The 12,557-nt window shown below is 45.5% G+C and overlaps 1 protein-coding gene across 5 annotated transcripts; it reads right to left on the bottom strand.

Annotated features, from left to right (window-relative positions):
• Nucleotides 1-6: 6 nt before the first annotated feature.
• Nucleotides 7-11,447, bottom strand: PEX26 (peroxisomal biogenesis factor 26). 5 transcript variants are annotated; one of them, XM_029955347.1, is made up of 6 exons: nt 11,273-11,447; nt 10,779-11,074; nt 9,035-9,175; nt 8,076-8,371; nt 6,288-6,434; nt 7-1,564 (listed from the first exon to the last, which is right to left on the bottom strand). In XM_029955347.1, exons 2-6 carry the CDS (start codon nt 10,991-10,993, stop codon nt 1,464-1,466), a joined length of 900 nt encoding a protein of 299 aa, XP_029811207.1. In that variant the 5' UTR covers nt 10,994-11,074; nt 11,273-11,447; the 3' UTR covers nt 7-1,463. The 5 variants fall into 5 exon arrangements, with proteins under 5 accessions (XP_029811207.1, XP_029811205.1, XP_029811208.1 ...); XM_029955345.1 differs by having other exon boundaries at nt 10,779-11,447; XM_029955348.1 differs by having other exon boundaries at nt 1,480-1,564; nt 6,288-6,417; nt 10,779-11,447.
• Between the last annotated feature and the right edge of the window lie 1,110 nt (nt 11,448-12,557).

The following is a 12,557-nucleotide window of genomic DNA, read 5'->3' as shown; positions in this document are numbered from 1 at the left end:
TTAAAAGCCCAAACGTAAAAGCACAGATTGGTTTCCTACAGAGTTGGACCACACCTTAGGGATTTATCTCCCAAGGACCTGTGAGGTTTACTTAGTCTACCTCTTTTACTAAAGAGAAGTAATTGACGTGGAACTCCTGAAAAGGAACCTATAGAAAACTATTAAACGTGTCTCCTATATTCCTGGCATCAACACTGCCCAGAGTTCCAGTGAAGAGTGGTTTGGCCTTCATCCTCAAAAAGGCTAGCCCCAGCTGGAAGCCTTTCATAATTCTAACAGTGTAGTAGTGTTTTACGTTTACTTGCACAGACACATGTAAGATTCTTGCAGTAAGTGACAGAAATCACTGAGACATTTCAAATACTCAGATGCTATGGCCCCAGTGCCTCCTCCCCGTAACAGTGAATAAAATCGTTCATTGCCTTCAAAACCCATGTCTCCCCTCTGCCCAACTCCCTCCACATATCCCTTCCAGCTCACCTGATTACCCAGTTCCATTTTCAGCTCATTAGCCTCTGAGGCTGACCTACTTTTCAAGGCCACACGAGCAGGAAAGCTTCTACATTATACAAACAATAAACTAGAACTAGAACAACAGGACATAGAAGGGGTGGGGGCTCAGCAACAGTATGTACCGAGGAAACAAAGATGCAGGCAGAACCTGGTAAAACAGATATCAGACAAAGTACAAAAATACCATTGCAAAGCAGGGGGAAGGGACTGACAGGAAGAAAGAGAGCACAGGAATGCTGAGTGTGTAATAGAGCAGGACTTGGCCACTGACAACCTGGAAAATCGAGCTGAAGCCCAAGAGGTACCAAAGTAAGGTCACCTTCCCCGGTGAGAAGAGCAGAGCAGCCCTCCTTTGCTCTCCATAGTACCCTGGGTAGTCCCGAAGCCGTGCCCTGGTCTGAAGAGAGAGGCCCCGAGCGGCTTCAAGCCCACCGCAAAACCACAGGAATAACTAGACCGGATCCGTGGAGGGGAGTACAGAGAAGTAAAAGGCCCTCTCAGATCCTCACACTCTGCCCAGTGAGGCAATTTCCAAAGAAGTGAAAGGCCCAGGGTCATTCCATCAGAGTTCTCTGAGCTTCATTAACGCCCTGACCTGAAAAATCAGCCCCTTGCCTTTGCCAAGAAGATGGAATCTTTCATGGATACGGTCTCCTTTCACAATCCTTTATGAGGGGCCTCTGGATATAAGGGAATTCTATTCTGGAGGACTTGAGCTCTCTGGCCCCACTTTGTTTCCACATTTCCTACCAACACCAGCCAGAGTGGGGTGCAAAGGGGAGAACATTCAGACGGCAAAACACAGTCCACCATACTGGATTAGCTCTTTCCAGAATCGGGCTAGCCCCAGCCCTGTGAGGGCCCAGCCAGCAACAGGAAATAGGCTGCCACGGCTGAGTTACCCTGGCTCTGTCACAGGGTAACAGGGTAGTAGCCCGGTTGTGGACCACTCAGTCGTGGATAGGAAGCCGGTAGAGAGAAAACACGGTTTCCTGGATCCGATGGAAGAGCTGAGCCAGCTTGCAGACGAAGGGCAAGGATGAAGGAGAAGCTGCAGGGAAAAAGGAAGGTTGTTATCAGTGTGCCCGCCTCTACTCCCCTCCTCTTCCCTCAGCCTCAAGTCCCAACTCGGAAACTCTGCCACTCGGCGAGGACGTCTGATCTTTTTAAAGCATAGGTTGATGCTTAATGTTATTGGTTCCTCCCCCCTCCCCAACAATAGAGTTTCACTTTCTCTAGGATATATTATCTGGGAGATATTTTCTTCACTCGGATTTTTTTTTTTAATTTTTATGTCTATTTTTTGAGAGGGAGAGAGACAGGAGCGTGAGCAGGGGAGGGGCGGGAAGAGAGGGAGACTCGGAGCAGGCTCCAGGCTCTGAGCTGTCATTACAGCTTGAACCAGGGACAGCAAGATCATGATCTGAACTGAAGTCAGACACTTAACCAACTGAGCCACTCAGGTGTTCCTTCACTTGGATTACAATGACCTTAAGTATGCTGAGAAAAAGATCCAAACTTATTATGTTTTAATCTAACTTTTTGATTAAATCTAACTGCACCACAAAAAAACTGGTGATGGTGGCTGCCTCTGGGAAGATAGGTTTGAGAAGAGACTTCCACCACCTTCCTTCTTGTACCTTCTCAACCTGGAGCCAAGTGACAGTATTACCTATCTTTATCATCAGTTAATTATATTGAAAATAAAGTAAAATCTACCTCTTTGGAAATTGGGCTGAGTGGTGGGTTTGTTTTTCCTTATTTGGTTACTAATTTTTTAAACTGATTTTTCTTCTTCTGAGAAAAATATTATTTTTAAAGAAAGCTGATAGTCTCCTCTCTTTATTTTTTAAGTGTCTTTTTTTAATGCTATATTTATTTATTTTTAAAGTTTGTCAAATTGGTTTCCATATAACACCCAGTGCTCTTCCCCACAGGTGCCCTCCTCCATTCCCACCACCTCTCTTCCCTCTCCCCCTCCCCCTTCAACCCTCGGTTTTCAGCATTCAATAGTCTCTCAGGTTTGCGTCCCTCTCTCTCCCCAGCTCTCTTTCCCCCTTCCCCTCCCCTTGGTCCTCCATTAGGTTTCTCCTGTTCCCCTGTTAGACCTATGAGTGCAAACATATGGTATCTGTCCTTCTCTGCCTGACTTATTTCGCTTAGCATGACACCCTCAAGGTCCATCCACTTTGCTACAGATGGCCATATTTCATTCTTTCTCATTGCCATGTACTACGCCATTGTATATATAAACCACATCTTCTTGATCCACTCATCAGGTGATGGACATTTAGGCTCTTTCCATGTTTTGGCTATTGTTGACAGTGCTGCTATGAACATTGGGGTACATGTGCCCCTATGCATCAGAACTTCTGTATCCTTTGGGTAAATCCCTAGCAGTGCTATTGCTGGGTCATAAGGGAGTTCTATTGATAGATTTTTTTAGGAATCTCCACAATGTTTTCCAGAGCACTGCACCAGTTTACATTCCCACCAACAGTGTAGGAGGGTGCCCGTCTCTCCACACCCTCGCCAGCATCTATAGTCTCTTGATTTGTTCATTTTAGCCACTCTGACTAATGTGAGGTGGTATCTCAGTGTGGTTTTGATTTGTGTTTCCATGATGATGAGTGATGATGAGCATCGTTTCATGTGCCTGTTGGCCATCTGGATATCCTCTTTGGAGAAGTGTCTGTTTATGTCTTCTTCACTGGGTTATTTGTTTTTCGGGTGTGGAGTTTGGTGAGTTCCTTGTAGATTTTGGATACTAGCCCTTTATCTGATATGTCATTTGCAACAATCTTTCCCCATTCTGTCTGTTGCCTATTCGTTTTCTTGATTGTTTCCTTTGCAGTGCAGAAGCTTATCTTGATGAGGTCCTAAGAGTTCAGTTTTACTTTCATTTCCCTTGCCTTTGGGGATGTGTCGAGTAGGAAACTGCTGTGATTGAGGTCAAGGAGGTTGTTTCCTACTTTCTCCTCAAGGGTTTTGATGGTTTCCTGTCTCACATTCAGGTCCTTCAGCCCTTTTGGGTTTATTTTTGTGTATGGTGTAAGAGAGTGGTCTAGTTTCATTCTTCTGCATGTTGCTGTCCAGTTCTCCCAGCACCATCTGCTAAAGAGGCTGTCTTTTTTCCATGGGATACTCTTCCCTGCTTTGTCAAAAGTTAATTGGCCGTACATTTGTGGGCCCAGTTCTGGGTTCTCTATTCTATTCCATTGGTCTATGTGTCTGTTTTTGTGCCAGTCTCCTCTCTTTATAACCTTCCTATAGAGTTCTAGTTGCAGTCTAGCCATGGGTTCTCCTTTCCTGCCACATCATCACTGCCACCCAGTGGCATCACCAAGACTGCCACTGGGGGTCAAGAGTGTCAGGCCACGACACTTTAAGGAAGCTCCGAGCAGCTGTGGAACCAGCAAGCTCAGATTGCCTCCTGCTGTCCCTACTTAGGGCTGAAGGACACTAAGGATGCCTGGGTGGCTTAGTCAGTTGAGCCTGACTCTTGATTTCATCTTGGGCCATAATCCCAAGGTCCTGGGATCAGGCCCACATTGGGCCCCCCTCAGGTTCCACGCTGGGCATGGAGCCTGATTGGGATTCTTTCCCTCTGTTCCTCTCTCTCTCTCTCCCTCTCTCTCAAATAAAAATAAAGAAAAGAAAAAGAGCAGGTGTTTTAAGAACAATTAAAAAAAACCTCTAAGTTTGTATCAAGTCTCTGGAACAAAGTAGAAAGTCAGAGGGTGGACAGGAATGAATACAAGCTATCCTCAACTTCCCTGAGAACTACCCAATGACTCTTTCCTTAAGCAAACAGAGCTAGTCAGAGAGAATTCCTGCTCAGCAGTCAGCAAAGTGAAAGGACTTTTCAGAGAGAGAGAGAGAGAGAGAGAGAGATCAGGAAAGGGAGGGAGGGAGAGAGGGAGAGAGAGAGAGAGACAGAGAGAGAGAGAGAGAGAGAGAGAGAGAGAGAGAGAATGAATCTTAAGCAGGGGCTTGATCCTGGGATCAAGACCTGAGCCAAAACCATGAGTCAGATGCTCAACCATCTGAGCTACCCAGGCATTCTGAAAAGGACAACTCTGAGCTATACAAAAAAAAGGTTGCTGAAGAAGAGAAAGAGAGGGAGCCTGGGCTCAGTCGGTTAAGCATCAGGTCATGATCTCACAGTTTGTGGGTTCGAGCCCTGCACCAGACTCTGTGCTGACAGCTCAGAGCCTGGAGCCTGTCTTCTGATTCTGTCTCCCACTCTCTGACCCTTCCTTGCTCACACTGTCTCTCTCTCTCTCTCTCTCAAAAATAAATAAAACATTAAAAAAATTTTAATAAAAAAAAAAGAAGAGAAAGGGAAATAGGGAAAATGGGGAAGACCTAAAGATTAAAGGAGAGTGGACAATTTTTTAATAAACAAATTATTTGTGTGACCCTGGGCTAGTTACTTTTTTATGTGGTTCTTAGGTTTCTCAACCAAAAAGAAAGAAAAAGAAAATGAAGGGACTAGAATAAGGGTTTCCAGTTTTCCCTACAGCTTTGAAAGTTACAATTCTATAATACTTAGAGTTATAACTCTAAATTTAAATTCTCGAGGAGAGTAGGGATTAGATTATAACTCACATAAAGGAACACACAAATACAAAAATCTAAAAGAGTGAGCTCCTAATCTTTGGCCCAGCACTTAATTTTGAGGGATTAATCCTCAGGAAATAACCAGGGTTGTTCCCAGATAACACTTAGAGAATTCATCAGGCCCCACATTGGGCTCAGTGCTGGGCATGGAGCTTGTTTGGGATTATTTCCCTCTGCCCCCTATATCTCTCTAAAAAGAAAGAAAAAAAGGGAAAGAGAAAGAGACAGAGAGAGAAAGAAAGAGAGAGAGAGAGGAAGAGGAAGAGAAACAAAAGAAAAAAGAAAGAAAAAAGATAAAGGGCAGGACTTTTAAGAAAAAGCACTGCAAAAAACAAGAGTTAGAAACCAAGGGGCGTCTGGGTGGCTCAGTTGGTTAGGCATCTGACTTCGGCTCAGGTCATGATCCCACAGTTTGTGAGTTCCAGCCCCACATCAGGCTCTGTGCTGACAGCTCAGAGCCTGGAGCCTGCTTCAGATTCTGTCTCTCTCTCTCTGCCTCACCCCAAACTCACTCTCTCTCTAATATATAAATATTAAAAAAAAAAAAAAAAGAAGAAATCATCAAACTGTTCAAAAATAGAGAATTGTTAATCAATTATGGAAGTTTCTATCAATTGAAATATTATTTAGCCATTGAAAGCCATGTTTTAAAGAATATTTATAACCTGCAAAATTGCATCTATATCCATAAGGGAAAAGACTGAAAGTATAGCCACTACAATAGCAAACTTTTAGGTGATTTTGTTTTCTTCTTTATACTTCTATTTTCCACATTTCCTAAAGTATACATATATTTCATTTATAATTTAATACAATTTTTTAAGATATGATGATTAGGAAAAAGATTTTTTAAATTCTGTGTTTCTAGTCAGAGTTCGGCTTGGGTAAAGAAGATGGCAATGACTCAGTCAATGTTCAAGAGTCAACAGAGTAGAGGCAATTTCCTGCTCTCATGGATTCCAGGGCTCTTCTCTCCTCGGTGGGTTGGGCTGGATCTCAATGAGGCCCAACAATCCCTTCTCCCTATTGAAGAGACTCAGGGAGAAGTGGCCCGGGAGATACCTCCATCCCCTGGCTCCCACAAGCCCAGCCCCTATTCAACTGTCCCCTCCCCAGGAAGGGCAGAAGGGAAGACTGGCTTCATCACTTACCTGGGTCAAACCTTATTACCAAGAGGCAGAGGATCAAGGCAGCCAGGAGGCTCTTTTTGAAGGGCAGGGAAAAGAAGTGGCTCACTGTAGAATCCCAAAGCCGGCGGAGCAACATCAGTAGTGACAGGAACTTGTGGGAGAAAGAGCCTGGTCAGGGAGATAGAGCATGACTGCAGCATAAGCCACAAGAACTAGCTTTGCTGACTCTGAGCTTTGAGCTTGATTATGAGAGTTGAGCAAAAGGCAACAAGACTAGTTTACTCATGTAATTCATAAAGCAGTATTAAAAGAAATTCTAAAAACTCCAAAAATGTTTTGAGGACAGATTACATCACTAGAATATCATCTCCTTAGGAGAGACTTTGGACAGACACCTACTTAGCTGGGTAAACTGGCATATTTGGTGTGTGTTTTTCAATAGACTCATTATTTTACAGCTTTCTTTATATTCTGGCCTAAAATATGTACAGAGAGTTACACAGAGCAATAGCTCTCAGTGATCACATTGATGCAGGCAAATGAAGTACACTTAATATGTATAGTGAAGAATTCAAAAGTCTTAGGTTGTAATATAAACATGAACACCACCAGCCCAAGAACAAGTGGTGCCAAGTCCTGATAGAACACTCTGAATTTTCCAACAAACCCTATTCCTAACCTAAGCTTTCCTTCCCAGGAGATGGAGGGGCAGAGGGTTTGGGTAGCCACAGCTCATTCTTGAAGCCAACAATCTGTTGGCAAAGAAGTGATTCTATCTCAGCAGGTTCATGCTCTTTTGGATACAAAGAAAAAACACTTTGGAGAACAGGATTACACTTAACTGAAGAACTTTCATAGAAGAAAAAAGGATCAGACTTATTCTGTATGTAACAAGAGAAAAATCGAGGAACAGTGCCTAAAAACTACCAGGAAAAAAAAAAGCTACAACCTTAAATTCAGCATCAGGAAGAACTTCTCTACAGAACTATTCACAGATGGAATGAGCTGCTTCTGGAGATAGTGGGTTTTCTGTCCTTGTATAGACTAGATGATCACTTGAGGAAAAGGAGATGAAAAGTATCCAAAGACCAGGGTTGGGTCTGGAGCAAAGGACTTTTAAAATCCCTTGTAACAAAACAACCCCCACGTCCACACCTAACCCTGTGTAATCGCCCCTTGTATGATACTAGCCAGGTACGTGATGTTGAGTCTTGAAGTGGTTTTCCTGTAAAGCCATCTTGTGAAACTGCACTCTAACGGACAGAGGCGGGCTGCCCCTTCAGGGGGGACATCGATCACTGAAGGAGACAGTCAAGAGATCTAGCAAGTAAAGACAGACAGGAGACAGGGCAGTGGGGCCCAAGATGAAGATAAGTCATTTCTACCTAAGTCAAGTTACCCAGTTATTGTGTCCGCTTATTTTTGTTTGGCTAGCCCACAGCACACCTCAGCTGCATCTGTACTTGGGCCAGACTTTAAAGGGGGAGTAACATCCCACTGAGGCCAGCATGATAGAGACAAGAGATCTAATGAAAGGACCCCCAAAAAAAGGTGGCTTTCAAGAAACAAGAGTCAAGGTTCTCAGACTCAGTGACACTTCCTTATATGGAGACTCTCCTTTCACTGCCAACTACAGAGGGTCAGGGCTTGGCTTTTTTAATCAGATCAACAAGTTTCTTTTTCTGTGATTTAGGAATACAAATAATACAAATAATTGCTCCCAAGCTCTCAGAAGAGTCAGGATAAACCCCAAGGTCCAGGGGAAAGCTCACAACTCCACTCCACAGAGGCCACAGGAGAATGTCCTACCTTCCTGGTTCAGCTTCTGGGCCTCCTCAGAGCCCGAGCAGTGGTGTTTCTGCTGTTGCCTTGCCTTACTAATGGCTTGGAGTACGTCCAGCCGCTCTTCCTCACTGAAGCCTGCAGAGCCCACCACCAGTTCCTCGGCCTCTGACAAGCAGCCCAGAGGTAGCAGCACCCGCTGCAGGTGAAGTTCTGCCAAGGCTCTGTATTCTGGAAGGTCCTGATTGTCTGGGTCTTGCAGCCAGGCACTGACCGCCTCCAGCACAGCTCCAGGCTCTTGCATTTTGCTGTATAAAAGAACACTGCAGTCCCAAATAATCCAACCCCAAAAAAAGAACAGTCAGTGCTTCACGGTTGGTTCACCTCTCATAAACCAGTACATTCTCCCACTCAACCCCTTCCCTATGGTCTTCCAGTCCTTCCCTTGGGGATGATGACATTGGTAAGAATTAGGAATTCCTAGGAAGTAGCGAGAAGCTCCCTCAGCTCTGACATACTCCAGTTCTGTCATTCCCCTTCACATTTCCTATTCCCCTTATCCCCCTCCTCTTCTCCCCCCAATTCCTGAATTCCCCCCTCCTCATCCTTTATCACTGTTTTGAGGTCCAAAAAAACCAAAAACCAAAACAAAACCAAAAAACAGGGAATTAGATTTGGAGGGAAATGGTAGAGAAGGGCAAAAGAAACTGATTCAGAAAATTCTCTTGTTCCTGAACTGATCCAAGGAGTCAGAACAATGACCTGGGTGGCTCAGTTGCTTAAGTGGCTGATTTTTGCTCAGGTCATGAACTCATGGTTCGTGGGTTCAAGCCCCGCGTCAGGCTCTGTGCTGACAGCTCAGAGCCTGAAACTTGCTTTGGATTCTGTGTCTCCTTCTCTCTCTGCCCCTCCCCTACTCATTCTCTGTTTCTCTCTGTCTCAATAATAAACATTAAAAAAAAAAAAAAAAAAGAACAATGACCTACCATAGCTCCAGGACTTTGGGGGGTAGCTTTTCAGGAACCTGGTAATACTGAAGAACCCAGGACAGGACTTCTTGCCACCGATTCATTTCTGCCAGGGCCTGGATCCCCACAACACACAGGGAGCATTTCACTTCCAAGGAGCTGTCAGCAGAAGAACCAATTCAGGTTCTGTTTCCATTCTCACGTCCACCCTGGGACTGTTCCTCCCCAGCTCCCAACTAAGCAGCCATCAGCTCTACCCTCCCCATTAGTATTCAAATGCTAATTATAACTGGTCTTGGGGCACCTGCATGGTTCAATCAGTTAAGCATTTGCCTCGTGATTTCAGCTCAGGTCATGATCTCACTGTTTGTGAGATCAAGCCCTACATCAGGCTCTGTGCTTACAGAGAGGAGCCTGCTTGCAATTCTCTCTATCCCTCTCTGTCCCCACACCCTTTCCCTGCTCTCTGTTTCTCAAAACTAAATAAACTTTAAAAAATCTTTTTCATGTGGCCGGTTTGCTCAGTTGGTTAGTGCTAATAAAAAATCTTTTTCAAAAATTACAATTGGGTAGCTCAGTCGGTTGAGCGTTCGACTTCAGCTCAGGTCATGATCTCACACTTGTGGGTTCCAGCCCCACGTTGGCTCTGTACTGACTGCTCAGAGCCTGGAGCCCATTTCGGATTCTGTCTCTCTCTCTCTCTCTCTACCCCTCCCCAACTTGCACTCTGTCTCTCGCTCAAAAATAAATAAACATAATTTAAAAAAATTTTTTAATTACAACTGATCTCATGAGCCCCAACACAGAGAAAACTGCCCTTTCCCCAGAAGTTCAATGTTCCTGTAAACCTCCTGGAGACAAATCAACTGTTGCCTAACATACATCTTTGTATCTAGGTGAAATCAGGGAAGGGGAAAGGGACAGAGTGTAGCACAGGTGTATGGGAGGAAAGAGAGCTGGAGCTAAGTTTGCTTAGTGAAGAAATGGGCATGGAGCAAGGTTTCTGCCTAAATGTAGGTACGGACACTTCACAACTGGTCTGTTAGCACCACAAAGTGAGCTACCTCCAGGCACCCAGAATAACAGCCTTCAGCATTTAGTGCAACAAGCCCCTACCGGCGCCCTGAAAAAAGCCAGGGACCCCCAGTTCATCCTTCTCTGGGGTCAGCTTTGACTATTCTACCCACCACCTCCCCAGTGTAGCCTACATCAACATTATGATCCACAGAGAAATTATGCCCCCCCCCCCCCGCCCAGAAGAGGCTGAGAGCATTTGAAACAGCAATAGAGGACCAAGCTTTTCTCCAGATTGATTCTTTAATCCAATCAATCCTTCAACAGGACCAGAACACTACTCCTACTCTGAACTGCACTTCCATTCATTAGCCACGGTCACGTGAACAGCTCGCGGGAGAGGAGTGTATCTCGGAGAGGACTTCCGCCACTGCTCACCAAACCTGCTTACTGAAATGGTTTAACAATACAATCTATCTTCCCAACATGCCATTCAACACTGGAAAAGGGAGCAAAGAACTGGCTGTGGGTTCTCACTAAGCTCTGTTGCACGACTGGACCACTTCTTCCTCGTTGTGCAATGCCTCAGTTTCCTCCTCTGTAGAATGGGCACACCAGCCTCTTAGAGAGGAACCACGAATGAAAGCAAGGTGTAAGGCTCCTTGCGAGCGATCTGGGGAAGCCAGAACTCCTAAGAGCTTTAGTCCCTCCCCTAGATCACCCGGAAATGAACCTAACCAGCACGTACGTGGCCGCATCAAGGTTGGCCAGGCTCGGCAAGACGCGTTCACAGGTCTGCAGCGCCGCCCCGAAGTCCAGGTGCACAACTAAGAAGTCTGCCGCCTCCTCCAGCAGAACCACGGCTGCCGACGGGGCTGGGGCGGCGCACACAGGCTCACTGCTCCTCAGGGGCACCCCGAGCCCCCTAAGGGGGGCTGCAGGTGTCGAGGAGTCACTCTTCATAGCCAGCCGGGGCTTAGGGCCTGTCTCCTCAGATGTCAGAGTGGCAGCCTCTTCGGGAACTTCGGGATATCCTGAGTCGGCCTGGGAGAAAAGGGACACAGTCCTCATAGCCTTGCCCACAACCCTTCCGGAGGCCGAGTCCTAGAGAAGAAAAAGTTAGTGGCCATATCTAAGCCAAACGGTGGGCTGACTGGGCGGCTGCTCTAGCTCAAAGCACGCTGGCACACGGGGAACCAGTTTACACCACAGATTTGCAGAACAGCTGCATCCCTGCAATACCTGGCTCTAGCTTCTCTGGCCCCACGACATGTACTGACACCACCTTCGCCCCGGGGAGTGCCGTTCCACGTTCCTTTTTATGAAAAGAGCCGCTCCCTGTAGGCGCGGGACAAGGGACCGGACATCTTTCCGGCTCTCGTAGCCGCCTGCAGACTCAGGGCCTCCTAGAGGCGCGGAGGACTCTGGGAGATGTAGTGCCCTGGCTCTCGCCCTCTTGATGCACATGGAGGAGTTCGAACTACAACTCCCAGCATGCCACACCCCAGAAACCGTCACTGTCCCCCGAGAAAAAAGACCCGTACCGACACTGAGGAATTACAGAGCAGAGGCTGTGTTGTGAGTTGGGGAGCTCTGCTCACTAACCAGTTCCAGCAGAGGCCGAACAGAAGAAACTCCAGTAATGGAGGTGAAATAACACGTGGTCTTCTAATACTGAGGCTTTCTCCAGGAATAACAATTCGAATATTAGAAAGCGGAGCAGGAAAAGCACTGTAAGGAAACATAAGCGCTAGTCACTGTTCCTTCTATGTTCCGTTTTCCCAGGCATAGCTCACATTTATCCAGTGCTTACAGGGCCTAGCACTATGCTAAACGCTTTGCGTGCAATCTCATTTAATCCGTCCCTCAACCCTGGAAGTTAAGAACAACTATTATCCTCATTTAACAGGTGAGGACATTGGAGATTATCTAAATAATTTGTTGAAGGTCACACAAGGAGTAGGTGGAAAATACGAAATCAACAAGGCTCTTTTTGCTCAAAGGCATATAATTAACCACTATTCTGTTCTGCAGGACAGGACTGAGTCTATGCTTTCTATTCAGAGAATTTACAATCATTGCCCAAGCAAGTTACATAAGCTCACTGAGCCTCATTGCTTCCTATGAAATAGAGATACTGTAAAAAAACAAAGCCATACAGTGTGTAATGCAATTTATAATAAAGTACTAGAGAAGAGCAGGTGTTCAATAAATTATAGCTATAATAATAATTATTAAATAATTTTATACAGATACATGAATTATGTTTTTTGTGTATTCTGTGCTTCACCCAGACTTCGCTGAATTTATACTTCTCTCAGCTTTAGTTTCTCCTCATCTTTTCAACTCTTTGTAGAGCTTCCCTAGAATTATTTACTCCCTGGTGATTTGATTAGAAAGTCCAGGCACAGGACAAGTACCTGTTTACACCATACCTCCCCTTCCCTTGTCACCACATACGGATACACCCATCTGCTGGACTTTCAGCTCTCTGCAGAAAGTCTTCATGGAAAGCTGAGGCAGAAAC

Source organism: Suricata suricatta, chromosome 10 (genome assembly GCF_006229205.1).
Source record: "Suricata suricatta isolate VVHF042 chromosome 10, meerkat_22Aug2017_6uvM2_HiC, whole genome shotgun sequence".
Taxonomy (NCBI): Eukaryota; Metazoa; Chordata; class Mammalia; order Carnivora; family Herpestidae; genus Suricata; species Suricata suricatta.
This window is presented reverse-complemented; position numbering and strand designations above follow the sequence as displayed.

What these genes read in the sequence shown, in the direction of transcription:
- PEX26 (XM_029955345.1), bottom strand. Translation starts at nt 11,101, where the DNA reads ATGAGGACTGTGTCCCTTTTCTCCCAGGCCGACTCAGGATATCCCGAA. An exon ending in GCCAACCTTGATGCGGCCAC is followed by an intron (nt 9,176 to 10,778) that starts GTACGTGCTGGT and finishes TTCTGCTGACAG; the next exon opens with CTCCTTGGAAGTGAAATGCT. An exon ending in CCCAAAGTCCTGGAGCTATG is followed by an intron (nt 8,372 to 9,034) that starts GTAGGTCATTGT and finishes TTGGGACTGCAG; the next exon opens with TGTTCTTTTATACAGCAAAA.